The sequence below is a fragment of the Malus sylvestris genome, chromosome 6, assembly GCF_916048215.2.
Source record: "Malus sylvestris chromosome 6, drMalSylv7.2, whole genome shotgun sequence".
Lineage (NCBI taxonomy): Eukaryota > Viridiplantae > Streptophyta > Magnoliopsida > Rosales > Rosaceae > Malus > Malus sylvestris.
In genome coordinates this window covers 19,786,000-19,807,416 of record NC_062265.1, presented here as the reverse complement: position 1 = coordinate 19,807,416, position 21,417 = coordinate 19,786,000, and the positions used below count along the sequence as shown (strand labels likewise).

Genomic DNA, 21,417 nt, shown 5'->3' with positions numbered 1-21,417 from the left:
GAGAAAAATGTAATCAAACGGACGAATTTTGGAGTGATTCAAATTGGAGGACATTCGTGTGTCTCTTGGCTTGTTCGTATCAAAATTTTGGATTTTTCTACCAAGTGATTATTTTCTGGTGATTAAATAAAGGAGCAGTGTGCATTGCTGGAAAGTGACGTTTCTAGGCTTAAATGCAGTTTTGGAGCCTAAGATGACCTCAGATGGGTTCATAGCCTTCTGGAGAAGTGTTCAGAATAGTCCAAGCTTTAAATCCAACTATTTTGGGCCAGTTTTGGAGTTGATATGGGTCCAAAACGTGGCTGTGCAGATTTCTAGGCGAATTTACCAAGTTAATTTAGGATTATGTTTCCTATTTTATTTCAATTTATTTAGTTTCCTAGTCTTATTCTAAGACCTTTTTACTAGGAGGATTTTATTTAGAGTAGTATAAATAAGCCTTTTGGCAGACCTAGAGTTTCTCTAGAACGTACGCAAGATTGGGAGAAGACTTTGGGCAAAGCTTAGAGATTTTCAGATTTTATTCTACAAGGTGTTTTCATTCTTTTTCTAGTTTAATACAATTATGTTGATTTTAATGATGAAAATGCGTAGCTAATTTTCTTTTGTTAGGGCGAAGTCTTGAGCCTTAGCATGAATATGTAGTTTTTATTTAATTGCTTATGATATTATGCATGCATACTTTGAATTATTAATCATCGTGCTTTAAACTGTCTTTGTGTCTTAATGATTCGTGACCATTAGGATGTTTAGATAAGTAATTGGATGCAATTCGGTCGGAATACCATCGGGGAATTGAGTATTGCTTCTTGTGATTAATAGTTGTAATTTCACATAGGATGAATACCATGTCTTAGGGGTTGCATGGGTTTTCATAAGGTTTTCACAAATCGTAATGAGTTATGCATGTTTATATTTGATCTGAATACCACAGATGAATTGCTTGTTTGATATACGTTATAACTTGAATACCACGAGTAGAATATGTATTAGGAAAACCTAACCTTCAAAGTTACATGGGTAATTAATAAGTAATTAGTAAATCTACCTAGGATTGTTAAGGGGACAACGGAACCCTAGGCTTTTACAATTTAATTTTCAAAAACTATTTTTGTTAGTTTATTTTATTTTGTTAGTTTATTTAATTATTTTCTATTAAATTCGTTTTTATTATTTTAAATCACAAAATCAACATTTTATCAAACTTTGTTTTAAATAATTAATTAAGATTTGACTTAATATAAATTATTCATTCAATCCCTGCGGAAAACGACCTTACTTGAGCCGTTTATACTACAACTACCTTGTTCTCTTGCAAGTATTTTATATGTTTTTATTTCTACTTTTGCAGGTGGTAAAAATCCTATCACGTACGATGAAGTTTTCCTACAAAATGTGCTAGATATGATAGCTGATTGGACCGTCGAAGAAAGACAGATGTTAAGAGATAAGGTGATGTCAAATTTTGAACGAAGCTCATTCTTCTGCAATGGTTAATAAACGATAATATGAAACTTAAAATTTTGGATGATTGTATCTAATAGTACATGTTCAGGATTGTGTTCTAAGTTTTCTTTCTTACCTGTTTGTGCTGTCTTGGGGTTGAAATGTTGTACCAAACTAACTGTATACTGTGTTCTTCAAAAAAAAAAAAAAAAAACTAATTTTATACTGTATAGCTTTGGGCTAGGAAAAAGGAGACCAGCTTGAATATGTCAAATTTGCTAGACATCTGGAAATGGCGACACGTGGCGTTATGAAACGATAAAAAAAAATTAATTCCTCTCTCTCCCCACTTTCTCTCTCCTCTGCCCGTGAGAGAGGAATTATTTTTTTCATTGCATAACCTCTTTCCTCACAACCATAACCTCTTTGTTGCATATCTGACAACAAATCTGCAGGTCTTTTGTCTCCTCCTCCAATCAATATACAATATTTCTGAACATTTTCATTTACGTTTATTTCCATACTCCTCACAAAAATGGAGGCTACTCACAAATTCGTATGCCAAGACGATTTGGTCAACCCTCTATCCTCCATGGGCATGCAAGTAGCTTGCATCCTTGTCATCTCACATTTCTTTCACATTCTGCTCAAGGCCTTGGGACAACCAGGCCCCATTGCTCAGATTCTTGTAAGTATATCATTTTCTTCATCTGCAAATGCATTTGTCGGTCCGAATCGTTCATCGAGGGTATTCATATTTGAACTTGTGATTCAGATTATAATTTCATAACATACGTAACATATTAAATTAACTCGCATACACATATTATATCAAGCTGGTTTGGTTTGTTAATGGAAATCATCGGTCGCAATTAACATGTGATTTTGGTTGGTCGTCTCATAACAAAATATGTCAAATTAACTCGCATGTACATGCTATTTTGTTTTATATATTCAGGCTGGTTTGGTGTTGGGTCCGTCAGGGTTGTCTAATATTTCTGAAATAAAAGAATTCTTCTTTCAAGCTTCTGCTGCAGAATACTACGAGATGTTCGGGTTCTTCTGCCGGATTCTCTTCATGTTCCTATTCGGTTTGGAGATAGACATTGCTTATATACGCCACAACCTACGCATTGTGTGTATCGTTGCCTACGGTGGTGCCTCAGTAGGCGGTATTTTTGGCCTTGTTGCCTCCTTCTTTATCTCCAAGCACTTAATGGCTGAAAATGCCAAACTGAACGCTAGTTTCGTTTTTTGCATCATGTTACTTGTAGCGTACACATCTTCACCAGTTGTCAATCGCTTAGGAGCAGAGTTAAGGTTTTCAACTTCTGACATTGGTCGCTTGGCAGCATCTGCAGCTATGGTCGTCGAACTTACCTGCTTACTTGTTTTCAATTTGATCATCGCGTTCTCAAAAGTTACTAATATACGGGACGGCTTCTTGATCCTCCTAGGCATGGTTCCAATACTTTTTGGGTTCAAGTACTTGGCAGTCTGGTTGAACAAACGTACCAATAAGCAAAAGTACCTCAGAAACCCTGAGGTGTTTCTCATTTTATCTATTCTAATAGCTGGTTCAATGATCATTGAAATGCGCACGTTTAATAGTGTGATAGCTTGTTTTGTTGCCGGCATGGTGTTCCCCAAGGAAGGCAAAACGGCAAGAACTTTGTTGCACAAACTTACTTACTCTGTCCACAACTTTGTACTCCCAGTTTACTTCGGCTATATTGGCTTCCAATTTGATGCGAGTCATTTGAAAAGCTGGAGAAATGTACTGATTGTGTTCATACTTGTGCTGTTGAGCCTCAGTAGCAAGATTGGTGGAACTCTTGCGGTTTGCCACTATTTGAAGATTCCACCAAATGAGGGGCTTTTCCTTGGTTTTGTCTTGAGCTTGAAGGGACATGCTGATATCTTGTTTGTTGGCAGCGCCTCAAAGGCACTAGTTGTAAGGTTCTTAACTTCGATTACGTTGTTTGGAAATTTTGATTGCACATTCAACTGCAAAAGACTAATCTTGCATATATCAGTAACATGTTTAATGACTACATTGCTGATCCCATCTTTCAAACGGCCGAGAGGAAACTTTAATAACGCTACTTATACCACATTCACTAGTCATCTCGAATTACAGACACGAGACACGGCTATTCAAATGAGTTGGTTGTTTCGTATGTGTGGTGTAAGTAGTTTTATTTGCCGATTTCATGCACCAATTCCATGCATCCTTACCTAAATTAATTGGGTATTAAATTTTCATTTTTCTATTGTTTCAGACTTGGAACCCGACGGCTTACAACTTGTTACTAATGACAATAGTGATTAACACCGTAATATCAGGGCCAGTTGTGGCTTTATTAATGAAAAGAGAAGAAAGACTCTTCACTCATACACACACATCCCTTGGCTTTGAGCTGGAAAAGCCGGATCAGAGTGAGCTTCGACTGCTGGCCTGTGTGTACGGCCCTCGCCACATGTCAGCCATACTCTCGGTCATCGCCTCAATGCGGGGCTCCCAAACAGCCTCCATCATGCCCTACATGGCCCACCTGATCGAGCTAAATCGGAAACGCCGCACCAACGTGTCGTATCACGAGCTGGAGGCTGACGAAATGAGCGACGAAGAAGAGTACGGCGGAAACGATGTGCTCGAAATCCACGCAGCTGTGGATGCCTTCACTGCTGAGACTCGAATCCTAATCAACCTCAATAAGGCCGTCTCGACAGTGTCGAATTTGCATGAGGACGTGTGCAGCGCTGCCGAGGACTTGCGTGCGACTATCATTTTATTGCCCTTTCACAAGCATCAAAGAATCGACGGGAAAATGGAATCTGGGAAAGAGGCGGTGCGGACGACAAACCAAAAAATTCTTCGTCATGCTCCGAGTTCCGTTGGGATTATTGTCGAAAAGGGGCTTGCTGGGGCGCTAGGGTTTTCGCAGTTGTTCACGGTGGACGTTGTGCAACATGTTGCAACTCTCTTCTTTGGCGGACCGGATGACCGCGAGGCAATTGCTTGGAGTACAAGGATCGCGAATCATCCTAGAGTTAATTTGACAGTGATTAGGTTTCTGCCAGCAGAATCGTCGAATACGAGGAATATGAAGGTGGAGAATGAACTGGGGAATAATGACATTGAAGTTTTCATGGCTTTGTCGAGTTTAGAAACCGGGAATGACATTGACAATGCTTTTCTCAATGACTTTTATAATGGGTACGTACGACTCTTTCTTAATTAACTTGGATATGGAAGTTTAAAATTTGTCACTTTATATGAGACATCTCATATCATTTTTTTGGTTGAAAACGGGGCTTATAGCCCAAACAAACAAAGCAAAAATAAGTCTAGGGGACATCCCAGAGTCGATTCTCATAAACAAACATTTGAACAAGAAGCAGGATTATCAAATTAGTGAGTTTATAGGTCTAGAGCAAGACTATAGTTAGCTAAACTATTAGCTACAAATTCTTTTCTTTGCAGACATGTCGTAATTCGCATTGCCAAGATCTTGAAAGTAACTCTCGACAAGCAAAAATAATTGAGTCTCATATCATTTTAGGCAAAAGGTCTTAAATTAATTTAACTAATTTTGCAAATTTATATGTTCTAAACATTTGTTTCTTAATTTGTTGGCTAGGTATGTGGCATCAGGTAAAGTTGGGTATGTTGAAAAGCAGGTGAACAATGGAGCAGAAACAGTGGCAGCTCTAAGAGACATAGGGGACTTGTACTCTCTTTTTATAGTAGGGAAGGGTGGACGAGGACATTCTCCATTGACAACTGAACTAAGTGACTGGGAAGAGTGCCCTGAATTGGGAACTGTTGGGGATCTCTTGGCTTCTTCAGATCTTAATATAAATGGTTCAATTTTGGTCGTTCAACAACATAGGAATTCCAAGAAAAACCTTATAGATGATTAGCTATAGTTAATTTACGTTCTTTAACTATATTATAATATTGTGATTTAGTACTTCTTCAAATATTGTATATACAGAAATATAGATTTTGAATTTTGGTTGGGCGTTCCCATTTTTGTGTCTTACCATTTTTCACTTACTCTTCGTTAGGATTATAGGAAATAAATTTGAAATTTTGACAAAATTTAGAATTTGTAAATTGATATGACCAATTCCCTTGTTGAAGGAAAAATTGTATGAAATTAGAGGATTCGTTAAGTAACTCATGCTTTAAATCAAATTAAATGCAAAAGCTAGATATGCATATATTCAAAAACCAAATCCTTTACAAAATCTTCAAGGCCTAAGGGTTGATATTTGTTCCAAACAAAAGTTGAAGGGATGATATGATAATACCCTTGAAGCTCTCTTTGGTTCCTAGAACTAAAGTTATCACCTTTGAGGAAAAGACATTCAAATCTCCATGGATGTAGCCTTCATTTGCTCTCCTTGCATTCTTCTAGGTGTGAGTAAGATCTCCAAAAGTCACCACGATAGATGACCTCTAAGTATCTCCACCAACCTTGATTTGAAAAAAAGATGAGATGACTATATATGAAGAGAGAATTGTGCTAGAACTCTCTCCTCATAGTAGCTAAGTTTTGTGAAGAGAATGAGAAGAATGGTGGCTTTCCTCCTTTTCTTTGCTCTCCAAAACCGCTAAGTTAGATGTATTTATAAAGTGGCTTATATAGGTGAGTCATTTGTGTGAAACCTTGGCCATTTTACTCCCCAAACCGGCCATTTAGCGTAGGTGTGTCTTTTGGGATCTCCCACTTAAGTTGTCATGCACAACTTGAGTTAAATACCCAATGGTCCTAGGAACCCGAAAATTACTTTTAAGGCTCAATACAACATCCTATGTGCATGTAATTAATTGACTAATCTTAACCTACCCACACTAAGAACATCTGCAATGGAGATCTTAAATGGAGTCTCTACAACTGTATAGTCCCTAAATATAGGGATAAATGACTTTCAATGGGCCGAATTGAAGTCCTCAAATTATCTCAATACATGGGGACTTGCCGGATACCTCATTAAAATTCTTAAATATAAGGTCTACAGATAGGGACTCAAATAGTGGACTCCATATTAATTTTGAATGGGAATGATGCTGCTCTTTATGTTTTTTTTTCCGTGTTTTTTGAATCCACCCAAGTGGGTTAACTTCTCATTTGCATTTTTTTTCTTCTAATTCTTGAAAAATCAATGGTAGAGAGAGTTTTTATTTTTATTCTTAACAATGGTTACAATACTTGGATGATATGAATAATAATTTTTTAATATTTTAGTCCCTACATTTAGGGATTATACTATAAGGAATTTTCATTGTAGACAATATTCTTTTGGGGACTCGAATATTCCTCTAAAGCTCCTAAATGAGTCCTTAAAGGTGGTGGTGGGAGTCCCCAAGTAGGGACTCCTATTGGAGATGCTCTAATTAATTGATCTCACCATCTTCTTAAGTTTCCAAAACCTTAAGCTTATTAGTGTGCATTCCATTAGGTTCTAATTAGCGAAGTAGTGGGAAGATAGAACTCTTACTAATCAATTAAAACTATCTTTTATTTCTACCTTTAACAAGGATTAAGTATTGATAATCAACATAGCTGCATATTCAAAACAAGTTGGAATGACAAAGCAAGGACATGACTAGGCCTGGATCCCTGACTAGTTGGAATGACATTCAAAACATGTTCTTGAGAAGTTCTTTTCAACTCAGAAGACTAATGAACTGAGAGACAAGATCATGCAATTCACTCAATCAACAGATGAGACGTTTTACGAGGCTTGAGAACGATTCAACAATTTGTTTACTCGATCATTTGTCTTTCACTGTAAGGAAAGAATTTCATCCTAAGATGTTCTCCAGTGACTCCTACAAACCATGTTAGAATATCTGTAACGTGAGTCAATAGATCTTCAGTTTTAAACCGTAAAAAGATGACATTATACTAATATGAACATTAATCAACTCAAAGTTTCTGGCAGCATCGAGAAGGACAATGCTTAATGGCAACGTAGGACTAGTCGAGATATCAAGGTCTCCCATTGTTTCATTCTATATAAGTGCCATCTTTTCTTCCTCTAGCCGATCGTTCTTCCCATTGTTTCATTCTCTTACTACTCTATGTGTGCTCGCGCAAGAATGGCTGGCTTGTAGCCTCCATATATTCTTGTGCAAGATTGCCTAGAAAGAAGAAGCTTGAACGAATCTGGATTTTTGGATGAGGTGGCGGAGGTTGCTAGAACTGATATGCAATTAGGAGTTAAGCTAAGCCGATTTTATATTATTAAGCGTTATGTGCATCAAACTAATTCAGATGGTTTAACTAAACTACTCAGTCTTGGGGTTAAATATTTACCAAACTAATTTGTTATTGTTTGGGTTAATATTTGAATATTGGGCTTAAATGAAGGAAAGCCCAATAATGCCAAATTAAAGGAAGACTTGCCAGAAGCACCATCATCAGGCCCATAAGCAAACCGAAGCCTTTTCTGCCAAGACATAAAACACGTGTCTATAACTGAAGTGATAAGTATTGGAGCCTAACCTACTATTAGGCAAGAAACACTTTCCAGTGGCATTACATGTAAAAAGCTGATGACTCACTACCCTTCAAGAGCTTTCGGGCAAGAGCAATACCCTGATCTTCGGGCCAAATTGCCTATAAAAGGGAGAAAAGACAACAGAGACAAGGACACTCAACCGATCAAACAAACAAGCATACAAACTTTGCTATCAAGCCAGTACGTACTCTTCAAGTTTGAAAGCAACTTAGACTCAGTTTCTTTAGCAATAGTTTCCTCATAAAAGCTATCTTTTGCCTAGTATAAAAGCTCTACTACTTCCCTTAGTGTTGTAGTATTGATTCTCTTGTGTACACCTATTTACCATCCATCCCTTTTTAGCATACAACCCCTGTAAACTCAAAGAGAAGTGGACGCAAGAGGTTCAACCTTGCCAGACAAGGTGAAATCTTGCTTGAGTCTCTTTGTTTGTTCTTTAACTTAGTAGATCTATTGATTAATGTACTCTTCAGCATGTATTCAAGTCATTTCCACCTGTTTTTCTATTTTAAGAGTCTCATTTGCATCGGCATTTGGATAACTGAATGGATTTGTTTTCACTAAGAGAAATTTGGAACCAAACAAATGACTTAAGGGGATCCGGACTCCCTCCATTAGAACATACAAGATCATGAACTAAAAGTCCTTGTTTACAAGGCAGGAAAAGAACTTAATATAGACTTAACCCATATGTGACAATCCTTTGATAACAAGAAGTTTGAGTAATTTGGGGTGCAAGTAATCAACTTGAAACACACTTGTTCTATATCTGTTATACTGAGATAGCAATGACACGCTTAAGTACTTAGTTAGTTTTGATTGCGAGCCTCAAGGCCTACACCTAAGGCCCCATAAAGGCACCTTTCAGAACTAACTTCAAGCTCTTATTACAGCACACAAGGCAAGCAAGAGTCCGACTACCAAATACACACGTCCAAAGTGCCAATCCTTTGGGGAGCTGTACTGAGGTTCAGAGACCTTGCCCGAACATAGTTTTGGCATGCCCAATGGGACCTATTTAGTCTTGTATGCCAAGAATGAGGAGAAAGGAAATAACCTTCAGGTGGAATACAGAATACAGGCTACCCTAGTGTCTACCAAGATCAAGCATGACAAATCATCCAGAAGATTTCCCTTTCTTACGAGGATCAACCATTCTGGAAAGCCCGACTTCATCTGAGAAGTTAGGAGGAAAGTTGACCAATGAAGACTTGCAAGCCACCATGGTGCAAGTGTTGAAAAGTATGGAGAATATTACTTTGGAAACCAGAAGAGAAGTGAATAGACTCTGTTCCTTAATAGGGAGTCTACAAAGAAGATTAGATCTGGAGTACTCTCCTCCAAAAAATGGTTATGCCAGAGAAATGATGAGAGAAGCAAGTCCTGAGAAAGAACCAGTTATTCCCTTATTTCTTTTGCTTGAGGAAAAGAAGGATAAGGGGAAAAATAATGAGGGATTTGGAGTTAGTCAGCCAGTATTATAGGAGATCCTGGAAACAAAATTGCTCAACCTTCTATTATTTTCACTCGATAGTAGGGGCAGAGCAGGCAAGAAAAAAAGAAGTATGGGATGCCTCAACTAATTGGAGAATCCAGCGGGAAATGTGAGCTCACAACTACAGACAAACCTCTCCTTTACAGGCTACCATCATTGGCTAATAAGGGATAAGATGCCAGATGGAGACAACTTGAATAAAAGAAGGAGACTTTCTCGGGCAATGATCGTAACCCGAAGTGGGGACCCCTTTATACCCCACACAACAATGCAGCCAACCAGCATCTCAAAGATGAATTGGTTGAATTAAAAAGAATGGTGGTAAGGAATGCTCAGCCCTAAGCTCGCCCACTGTTCAGAATCACATATCAGAAGCCCAACCCTGAATACATTGATGAACATAACCCTTTCCCCCTTAAATTTAAGATGCCCGTGTTCCCAAGATTTAGTGGATAAGATGGCAATGTGTCATCCAGAGATCACATCTTTAAGTTCTCCAATCACTGTGTGGCGTTTGAAGACAATCATAATTATAAGTTAAGATTGTTTGGGAACTCGCTGGTTGGCCTAGCATCGTAGTGGTATTCTCTGTTGCCCCCCAATTTTATTGCTAACTAGGGGCAAATAGAGATGGCTTTCCATGAACAGTTTTATAGGGTGGAGCCCGAGATGACTATCAACGATCTAGTTGAGGTAAAGTAATAGGAGCATGAGTTTACGGAAGACTTAATGATGAGGTTTAGAAAGACAAGGATGAGATGCTAGTTTCCTATCAACCATGCCTAACTTATATCCATTGCTCAGAAGGCATTGAGGCTACCTTTGAGAAAGAAGTTTTATGATGTACAGTTCAATGAGCTACAAGAGCTGGTAATTGTTGCCACAAAGTATAAGAAGTTGTTGATTTAAGAACAACAAGTGAATCACTTATCTAAGGTGCCTCATTTCTACAAAAATAAAGCTGCAATTCACCAAGTAGAATTTGAAGGATCAGAGCCAAAAGAAAGTGATGGTCATAAAGGAGAGGGAATTGAAATGTGTGCAGCAAAGATGACTACTCCCTTTAAACCTCATTTGATGGTAAAAGGGTTAGTCCAGCCGGTCAAGGACCAAAAAGTGGTGATGAATGATGGTGGATTTATCTTTATGAAGCCCCCTAAATACCAGAGTTATTCTTTTGATTTAACCAAAGCCTTGGAGATTTATGAAGAGCTGGTGCGGGCATGAGTGATTGTGCCTGACAACACCAAAAAGATGCCCAAACCAGAAGAATTAAGAGGAAAGAAGTATTGCAAACTGCACTATACTTTCAATCATTCCATAACCAATTATGTCCAATTTAGGGATTGGATACAAGACCTCATAGACAAGGGAAAGTTGCTCTTGGAGAAACCCTAAGCCAACATGATGATTGACACAGAACCCTTCCCAGAAGCCCCAATAAACATGATCAACCTGACTTGGGCTGAGAAAGGGAAGGGAAAAACCACTTGGGAAGTGAAAGCAAAAATGAGGCAAGTTGACAGACCTACAGAAGGAGCTATCAAGTTGCCCAAGAAACCTAAAGCAACCATAGTTAAAGGGCTGATGTTGTGTAACAAGTGCTAATGTGAATGCGAGCTAGAAGTATCAGCATTAGGAGTTATTATTGATCAAGACTTGATCAGAAGAAGAGAGAAAGAAGAACAAGAAGACCGCAGAAGCATCATGCGAGCAGCTGAAAAAAGAGACCTCCAGAAATGTTTTCCAAATATTAGGGGGATATTTTGAACCAAAAGGGATGTCTGAGGTATTCAGAAACTAGGAAGCCTCAGAAGAAGTGAAGGATAGAGAGGGAAAAATGCCAAAATGGATGGATGTAAGGCTTCCCCAACCAGGTTATAATGATGTCATAATGAAGGGAAGAACAAAGAACCCAATATCCCTAGTCACTAAGAAAGATTCTACCCGACTTGGGCGAAAATGGTATGTGGTAGGGAAGGATAGAAAACTAGTGAAGGAAATAGGAGCTTCTATGATTAGGAGAGTCCAGAGGCAACACAAAGCTCATATGAAATTATTAAAAGTCCCTGTTACATCAGAAGGCTCTGAAAATGTGAAGTTTGAAAAAGTGCCTCATTAGGGAAGAAATCAACTTCAATGGAGAAACAAAAAGGAGGTAGAAAGAGCCAATAACAAGACTGAGGGAGAGGGAGATCATGTACCACAAAACCCTCATCCTGGAAAGTACAAAATCTTGAGGAGAGTTCAAGAAGATATGATAATGATGCCAAACCCTAAGATGGAGTCCAGAACCAATATGTTTTGGGACTATTTCACTTGAGAGAGAAATACCCCCACCTTTGTTGTTTGACACCCTTTGTGAAATTCCAAGGCAAGTGCCAAACTTTGGTATAACTAGGGAGGAAGAAGTGCTCGAACTAATGTTGCCAAAAGAAGTACATGCTTGATTAGATGAGTTTACGGACCATATTAGAGGGAAGAATGAGGATTTACTTGGACCTAGCAACTTTCACTTAAACATGACATATGTACTATTTGCCATGTTTTGCACCGAACCTGGTCAACCTGCCACAGTGGAGGGTGATTACTTGGTGATAGAACCTAGGATAACACATGCTAATGTTGAAGAAACAGGAAAAAGGAAATCCAACCAGACATGTTTGCCCAAATTATTAAGGAAAGAACCCGAGAAAGTGTATTTTGACAGAATGGTCTTTAACCGCCCGAGTATGTCCTTAGCTAACCCTCTCAAGCCCATATATGTAAATACTCATTTGGAGGAAGTACCCTTCAAGAGGGTTCTGATTGATAGAGGAGCTGCGGTTAATATAATACCATCTCAAGCCCATATCCCTACTGACTTGACAGTTTCTAGCTTCTCTGGAGCCATTACCAGAACTCATAGGATAATACCCTTGGAAGTTGACTTGGGATCCAAAAAAATCATGCTAGCTTTGTTTGTGGTGGATAGTAGTTCCAATTATGGAGCTTTACTTGGCAGAGATTGGATTCACCAAAGTCTGTCTGTGCCATCTATACCACATCAACAGATTACAGTTTACCATGAAGCTAAGACCAAAGAGCCGGGGTTTTGGGAGATGGTAGAGGTCGAATCATGGCCATTTCTCCCTACAAATAATGTTGCAGAAGCCAGCTTTTATAATCCCAACATTGGAATTCTACAGTGCTTAGGAGCTGATGAGAACGACCGCCCGACTAAGGTGATAGCCCCAAAGCTCTTAGAATAAGGATTGTTTCTCACTAGGGAAGAATGGGATAAACCCCTTATCATCCTGGCTACCTAACACCAGTAATGTTAGAACAAAGAAGAAAGGACCAAGTAGTTGTAGTAAGATCCTTAATCAAAAGACTGTTGGTGTATAAGAGAGAGAGGAAATAAGAAAGGGAGAGCTCAACCTTAAGTAGCCAGAACACAGGAGAGGAAGAGTTTTTTGAGAAAGAGATAGAGGCATCCATACACATGACTGAGTATATATATGACTTGGATTGGCCCGATGACATGCCCGAGGGCCCAAAATTAGTTGAATTTTTGTGTACAGAACCTGACAAGCCAGCACCAGAGGTACAAAACCCCTTAGAAACCATTGATTTGGGAACTAAGGAGGATCCAAGGCCTATACAGATAAATGGTTTGTTAGAAACAAAAGATTGGTCCAAGATAGTTAGCCTTCTACACGAGTTTAAAGATTGTTTTGCTTGGCATTACATTGAAATGCCAGGTTTAGATTCAACCTTAGTAGAACACATGATGCCTATCAAGGAGGGATATAAGCCTGTAATGTAAGCACCACAAATGATGTCTAAGGAGATAGAAGAAAAGGTCAAAGAAGAAATTGAAGGGCTGGTAAAAGCTTAATTTATTAGGCCTGCCAAGTATGTTGAGTGGTTGGCCAATATTATACCTGTATTAAAAGCTATAACTAATGCAGTTCGATGTTGTGTTGACTATAGAAATATTAATGGAGTCATGCCTAAAGATGAATACCCCATGCTAATGGCCAACCTATCTATAGATGCAGTTACAAACACAAAGTTTTATCTTTCATGGATGGGAATGCTGGTTATAATTATATAAAAATGGCAAAAGAAGACATACATAAAACAACTTTTAGATGCCATGACATGTCGAAGCATATGAATACTTAGTAATGTCATTCGGACTAAACAATGCTGGTGCAACTTGTCAAAGAGCAACGAATGCCATTTTTCAAACTTTAATTGGCCATAGCATAGAAGTATACATTGATGACATCGTGATGAAATCTAAAACCGAAGAACAACACCTAGTAGACCTAGGACAAGCCTTAAGAAGAATGAAGACCTATAAATTGAAAATGAGTCTTAAGAAATGTGCTTTTGGGGTGAGATCGGGCAACTTCTTGGGATTCCTTGTTCATCAAAGAGGAGTAGAGGTCGACAAAAACAAGGCTCGAGCAATAATGGAATCCCTCTCCCATGAATAAAGCATAACTGCAAGGGCTTCTAGGAAAAATCAACTTCCTAAGGAGATTTATTGCTAACTTGGTGGGCAAGATTCAGCCGTTGACTCCTCTTTTAAGATTGAAAGGTAAATAAGAGTTTGAGTGGGGCCCACCACACAAAGATGCCTTTGACAAAATAAAGGCTTACTTGGCCTCTCCAACAGTGCTTATACCACTTCAGAGAAGGAAGTCTGTTAGCCCAAAATAATGAAGGTGGGAAAGAGAAGCGATATACTACCTCAATAGAATCCTTACTGAGGTAGAGACAAGATATACCCAATGGAAAAGTTATGTTTGGCTCTGTATTTCACTGCTTGCAAATTAAGGCATTACATGTTGCCTTGCCACATCCACATCATTGCTAAGATCGATGTAATCAAACACATGCTGTCAAAACCAATGCTAACTGGAAGGATTGGAAAGTGGAATCTAGCACTATCAAAATTCAGTTTTCAGTATGTACCTCAGAGAGCAATAAAGGGGCAAGTAATTTCATACTTCTTGGCTGAGCATCAAGAATCACATGATGAACTTATCAATATCCTAGGGACTTTAGAGGTATCCAGTTTCTGGATCCCACAAAGCAGAGCTCTCTCGGGCAAAGAGGAATGGATTCAACAAGAGATAAAGAGGATAGCCAGCCTCTGGATCACTCATTGGAAATTGTATTTTGATGGATCTTGCATTCAAAGCGCTGCTAGGGCTGGGATCGTCATTATTAATCCCAAGGGGGTTCACCATTGCTATTCATTCCTTCTAGATTATCAAGATACTACCAACAATCAGGCAGAGTATGAAGCACTGATAATTAGTCTGGAGATCTTAATAGAGTTGGGGGCAATTGAAGTGGAGGTGTTTGGTGATTCAGAGTTGGTGATCAATCAGCTAAATGGGGAATACAAGTGCAAACACATCACCATGGCTGGTTATTACTAGCCACTCAATTGTTGAGTTATTGGGGTACTGAAATATCAGTAAGCTATATTCCCAGAGAGTCAAATGCATTGGCGTAGTTTACATCTAGGCTGGTGGCGCAGTTGGCTTATGGAGCACAGATCAGTAAGATCTCCAGACCAGATCTTTAGTCATCACATCTAGACTGATGGCTTATGGAGCACATATCAGATCTTTAGTCATCACATCTAGGCTGATGGCGCAGTTGGCTTATGGAGCACAGATCCAAGAAAGTGGATTCGAGGTAGAGGTGGAAGTGCAAAGGAGAAATCTCCCTTCTATTTTTGAGAGAGGATTCAGCCTAGATGTGATGACTAAAGAGCCAGAGATAGAAGATTAGAGATCACCTATTACTCAATACTTGAAAAATCCTTCTTTCCCCACAAGTAAGAAGAATAAACAGCAAGTAACTAAGTATGTCATGTGGGAGGAAAATCTGTTAAGAAAAACTTCAGATGGGCTATTATTAAAGTGCATAGGCCAAGAAGAATCAATAAGAGTGATGGTCGAAGTACATGAAGGAATCTGTGGAGCACATCAAGTTGGAACTAAGATGAGGTGGTTTTAAGAAGATATGACTACTTTTGGCCCTAGATGGAGAAGGATTGCAAGGCCTACACCCGAGGGTGTGAAGAATGTCAAAGGCATGGACTTCTCCAACATGTGCCATCAGTACTGTTAAACCCTATGGTCAAGCATTGGCCCTTTAGAGGAAGGGCCATGGACTTCATCAAGCAAATTTACCCATCTTCTAGTAAAGGGCACACATTTATAATTGTGGCAACATATTACTTTACCAAGTGGGTGGAAGCTTCAGCTGTGAAAACTATCACTTCAACTGTTGTCAAAAAGTTCATTGAAACTAAGATCTTACACAAGTATGAGGTGCTCGAGACAATTGTTACAGACAGTGGACCATCTTTTATTTCAAAAAAAGTAGAGGAATTTACAAGTAAGTTCAAGATTAAGATGATCCAATCTAGTCCTTACTACCCCTAATCAAATGGTCAAGCAGAGGCCAGCAACAAGATCTTGGTGAACATTATTAAAAGAATGGTGGTAGGTAGTCCAGAGAAATGGGATGAGAAGTTGGGAGACACTTTGTGGGCTTACAGAACCTCCAAGAGAGCAGGAACTGGAACTACTCCTTATGCCCTCACCTTCGGACAAGATGTTGTGCTTCCTATAAAGATCAATGTAAGTTTGGTTAGACTTCAAAACCAGTATGGTTTACACAGTGAAGAATACATCTAAGCTATGCACCAAGGAGTTGAAGATCTGGATGTAGTCCGAATTGAAACTTTAAACAAGATTTAAGAAGGGAAGAGAGCTGTTGCCTGAGCATACGACAAGAAGGTAAAGTTAAAAGCCTTTAAATAGGGGGAATTAGTGTGGAAAGCAATTTTGCCCTTGAAAGCTTAAGTTAGAGGCTTTGGGAAGTGGAGTCCCACTTGGGAAGGCCCCTTCACTATCAACCAAACACTGGATAAAGGAGGATATTACTTGGCAGATTTAGAAGGGAACTTGCAAAGGCATCCAATCAATGCTAAGTTTTTGAAGAAATATCATCCAACTTTATGAGATGCAAGAGATTGTTATATTGAGGAGATTTAAGCAAATTGAGAAAAGTTAAAGTTAGTTTACTATAGTTAAAAATTTGAAGGACAATAAGACAAGTAGAGGTGAAGAAGAGATTCATTTCATTTCGTACGAAGATAACAAGGATCCTAGTCTAATAACTTTGCATCTTCGGCCAAGGCAGCTATCCTAGAATAATAAGTTTGCATAATGGTGAAGATTCTGCCTGGCTCTCCTAGGTACATATTGCTATTGGCAAGTTAGGCTTTGGAATCTTCAACTTCTCGGGTAATCTTCTCCATTTCTTCTACCTTCTGAAAAAGATGGTTGGCTAAGGTCATCTTCTTAACCTTTAACGAAGAAAGTTGCTCCTCCAGTCTTTGAATCTTATAATCTACTACTGCAATCCTGTCCTCCATGACTGACCCTTCCCCTACTAGCTACTGGAGTATGGCAGAAGTCTAAGTATGTTTTTCTTGATAACACTTTACTCTATTAGATTCCCACTCCGCCTACTGGTGTTGATCCCTCAGCACCTGAAGGTTCTCAAAGAAACTAAGAAAAGACTATGCTAAAAGTGGAGACATCTCTCCAACACCTTCAGTAGTAGCAGAAGGGGCATCCTTGGTTGGCAATGAAAGAAGGGACTCAGGAATAGGAATGAAGGCGGCAACAGCAGTCTTGGCTTTCTTCTTGGGCCGAGGAATGGGAATCCCTGTGACCCTAGAAGCCAAGGGAAGCATGGGAAGATCTGCCTTTTGCACTAGAGGTGGAGGAGACTGGCCCGAGCCCTCGTCAGGACTCTGTTGCAAACAAAGGGAAGAAAAATTAGAAAAGTAGTCTGCAATGGAAGAAAAGAAAGCTAGAAAGGGAAGTTGGTATACCTGAATTGAACCTAAAGCCTTGGAAGGAGGTGGAGGAGGAGTTGTTTCCCTTAGTTGTTGAGAAGTGTAAATTGGGATCTGGTTATGAATTCGAAGAAGAGATGAATGGAAAATCTCAGTGAAGAAAATGGAAATGGATGCTGCTCTCTGTAAGTCACAGAGGAACTTCTGAATTCTCATTAATTTCTATTTGCTACCTCTCTCTCTCACAGATCGTGCAAAGGGAGGGAATATTACCGTTAGAGAGTGTTGGATCCTTCTCTCTCTCTCTTTAAGCTTAGATCACAGCCACTTATCTAACTAATAACAAGGATCAAACTACACATGGCACTCATGGCCTTTACATATCAGAATTTTACACTTGGCATTCTTTGCACAAGTGGATACACCGATTAACATAAAACACTTATTCTAATTCTGTCAGCTCAATACTTGTTGATGCACAAAACCGGATGGTCTTGGAACAACGTAAATCCGACCGTGAATCTGCATAAAATGTAAATGACACAAGAGTTATCGTGGTTCACCCCAAGGTTTGGGCTACGTCCACACTGATTATGTATTTATTTCTCTGTTGAAGAGGGAGAGAGAGAGCTTAGAGCTTAGGGGGTGTGAGGAAGCTTTGAGAGGGATGAGGAGAGGCTTCAGAAATGGCCTCTGATGGTGAGAATGAGCCTCCCCAATTGTGAGGGTGAGGGGTCCTTTTATAGAATAAGGACTCCTCACTTATTACATATTTGCCCCTTCCTTTATCCCATAATTACATTTAAGTCCCCTGAGTATTTGTACGAGATCTAAATACGAGGCCCTAAATATGGTATAAACAGTAGTCCCCCAAGTCTTCAGTCAAGAGAGTCTTTTGGCTGGAGACTTGAAATTCAGTCCATGTGTGGGCCGAAGTAACTAGATGTCGTCTAGAACTAATGCTTGATATGAGGCGGTGCCCAATCTGAAATGATGCTCAACTAGAAGTAGCAACATGTTGCGAGGCCGCTTTGCTTGTAGCTTGTAGCTTGTGTTACCTTGGTTGGCTCGGCTTGTGGCGTTTGAAGGTGAGTGAGTCCCTTTTATAGAATAAGGGCTCTCTCCTCAATACATAAGTGATGGGTTAGAGTTGATGCTCGCAGTGAGACGGTTGCTCAGTAGGCGGCGATGCTCTCTAACGAAGGTGAGGGAGTCCCTTTTATAAAATAAGGGCTCGCTACTCAGTACATGAATAATGGGCTAGAGTCCCCCAAGTATTTTTCATAAGGCCCAGTTGAGGCCCAATATATGGTACATAATGTAGTCCCCCAAGTCTTCGGTCAATAGACGCTGTTGGCTGGAGACTTCAAATTCAATCCATGTATGGGCTGAAATGGCGGTTGTTCGGATGCGGTATTTGTATACCCTGCACTGAAGCTTTGTAGGTGAAGCTTTGCAAGTGAAGCTTTGAAGCTAGAGCTCTGTAAATGAAGTCTTTGAAAGCTAGAGCTTTTGTAAATGAAGCTTTTGAAGCTAGAGCTTTTGTAAATGAAGCTTTTGAAGCTAGAGCTCTGTAAATGAAGTCTTTGAAGCTAGAGCTCTGTAAATGAAGCTTTTAAAGCTAGAGCTTTTGTAAATGAAGCTTTTGAAGCTAGAGCTCTGTAAATGAAGTCTTTGAAGCTAGAGTTCTTGTAAATGAAGCTTTTGAAGCTGATTGACATGAGTGATGCTCATGAATGTTTATATTGATTGACATGAGTGATGCTCATGGATGTTGTCATGAGTGATGCTCATGAATGTTGACATGAATGATGGTCATGAATGTTTATGTATGATTGTCATGAGTGATGCTCATGAATGTTTATGTATGAATGACATGAGTAGTGTTCATGTATAATTTGGAGTACTAGGCGTACTTTTGATCGTCTGGTTGGAGCTATTTTGGCCTTTATGGGGCTTCGCCCTCCACATCACATTCCAGCCCATTTACTTTAGGCTTTGCCGTTTTTTTTTTTTTTTTTTTTTTTTTTTTTTTTTTTTTTTTTTACCCTCTGATGGGGTTTATATATATTACCCTCTGATGGGGTTTATACAGATGTCTCCGAAAGATAATAAATTACATCATCAAAAGTAAATCACATTATTTTGATGGGATGTTTATTCCTCACTTTTAATTTCTTTTTGCTTTCTCTTTTCTGCTTCGCTTTTGCTTTCCCATGTGCTATCGCAGAGCAAAGCTTCCATTTTTTCTTTGTTTTTGCATGTGGGTGGTCGACATCGCGCCCTCCTCCTCATCAGTACCTCCAACACCAACTTAGCATCTTAAATACTTTGGAGAGCCACCAGAGTATTTAGTGGTGGTGGTGGGGTTCTGTCTTCAAGATCCACAGCTCCATCCCCCTTCCTATCAACCCCTTTAATCATTTTCCCATACTTTTTTCAGCCTACACTTTTGGCATCCCAGGCTCACCAAAACCTTCTACAACTGTTCGTCGTTTGGGTCAACGTCATCGTCGCCATCACTTGCGAACTTGCCACCGATTTGACGAGCTTGAAAAGCAAAAGCTTGGGATCCGAAGTGTCGATCTCGTTGTGGATGATGCCGAGGGAGAAGAGCTTGTAGAAGCAGTCGATGGCAGGGTAGACGACCTTGGGGTAAGCTGAATCTACGGCGAGGAGGACGGGGCCGAGGGCGAACTCGGCGTCGGAAAGAAAGATTCCAGAAATGGGTGACTTTGGATCGAAGATAGAGGAGTTGGTGACGGAATCGAGCTTGTCGAGGGCGGATTTGCAGGCGGAGACCAACTGGAGTGCTTGCGCCAGGCGACGTTCTTGATGATTTTATCGAGGTTGACCCCGGCGACGCACGATGTATTCATTCAGTTTCTTCATGCCCTTGAAACCACCTGGAACCGGGGCTTCATTTTGGAAATGAAATTGCATGCGGACCCGACCCGACTAGCGTCCAGGAATATACCGAGTTCCCTCCGTTATGAACTCGCCGGTTTTAGGTGGTGCGTGATCGTCGGAGAAGCATAATACATGCCGGACATTGACACCGTTGGAATCACTGACCAAGAAACCTTTTAGGATTTGGGTGTTCCCACACCCAGTCACCATGGATGTGTGCTCGAGAGTTGCTTCTTCTCTTCGTTGACTTCGACCTCCACCATTGTTGTTTGGTTTCTGATCTTTGGTTGAAGTCAGTGAGTCTTCATCTTTCTCTGCTGCTGCACAAGGCTTGTCAACTTTTTTCCACTGGTGGTGGTGATGCCACTGATACCGCCCCATTATTTCTTATGCACTAAAAAGAAAACTTTGATCTTTATTTTTCCTTTTGTTAAATAATTTTGGTCCGCTCCCTTTTGCAGTTGGCAGACAGGGAATGGTGATAGGATTAATAATAAAAAGGTGATCTTATCTTCACTTTTGCTTTCTACTCATTCTATGTCTACCCACGTTCTATGGCTTTGGAGAGCATCTGACTTTAAGCTTTTAATTGCGATTGCTTTTCTTGCTTTTCCCTAATGACAGCTGCAGAAATGGTAGTGACAAGCCTGGCAATAATAATACCACCACCAGCCACCGAATTATTAGCTTTCCTTTCACCTTCTCCAGTGTTTATTCCTTGCTTTTGCAGTGTTTTTCTGCTGCCCTCTCTCTGTATCTTCACCTGGTAAGAAATCATAATAATAGAAAAATCTTTTGCTTTTCTCTTTTGCTTTCTGCTTTTGTTTTTTTGCTTTCTCTTTTCTGCTTTGTTCCCCATTGTTTTTCTGCTTTTCTCTGCTTTCCCATTGCTTTGATTTTCGCTTTGTTGGTTGTAATTCCACTTGCATGAAACCGTGGGTGGCTGGTTCCCATGGCCGACAGTTGTAGGTTTACAGCATGGGTGAGCAGCACAAGAGGGTAAACTTTGTCAGGAGCCAAAACCTTCTCTATTGTCTCCCATTTTGTTTGCCATTAAGCTCGAGAACTCTGCGAACTCAATGGTCCCATTTCCATCAACGTCAACTTCGCTTATCATGTCCTGAAGCTCCTCCTCCATTGGATT

General features: G+C 39.8%; 1 protein-coding gene across 1 annotated transcript; it reads left to right on the top strand.

Moving 5' to 3' along the window:
* The first annotated feature begins 1,792 nt into the window (after positions 1-1,792).
* Positions 1,793-5,493, top strand: LOC126626486 (cation/H(+) antiporter 2-like). Its single transcript, XM_050295809.1, has 4 exons — positions 1,793-2,134; positions 2,405-3,400; positions 3,729-4,666; positions 5,091-5,493. Exons 1-4 carry the CDS (start codon positions 1,982-1,984, stop codon positions 5,371-5,373), a joined length of 2,370 nt encoding a protein of 789 aa, XP_050151766.1. The 5' UTR covers positions 1,793-1,981; the 3' UTR covers positions 5,374-5,493.
* The last annotated feature ends 15,924 nt before the right edge of the window (positions 5,494-21,417 follow it).

Excerpts from the sequence above, each read along its gene's own strand:
- LOC126626486 (XM_050295809.1), top strand. The coding sequence starts at position 1,982 with ATGGAGGCTACTCACAAATTCGTATGCCAAGACGATTTGGTCAACCCT. Across the intron at positions 2,135-2,404 it reads GCCCCATTGCTCAGATTCTT|GCTGGTTTGGTGTTGGGTCC; the intron begins GTAAGTATATCA and ends TTATATATTCAG. Across the intron at positions 3,401-3,728 it reads GCGCCTCAAAGGCACTAGTT|ACTTGGAACCCGACGGCTTA; the intron begins GTAAGGTTCTTA and ends CTATTGTTTCAG.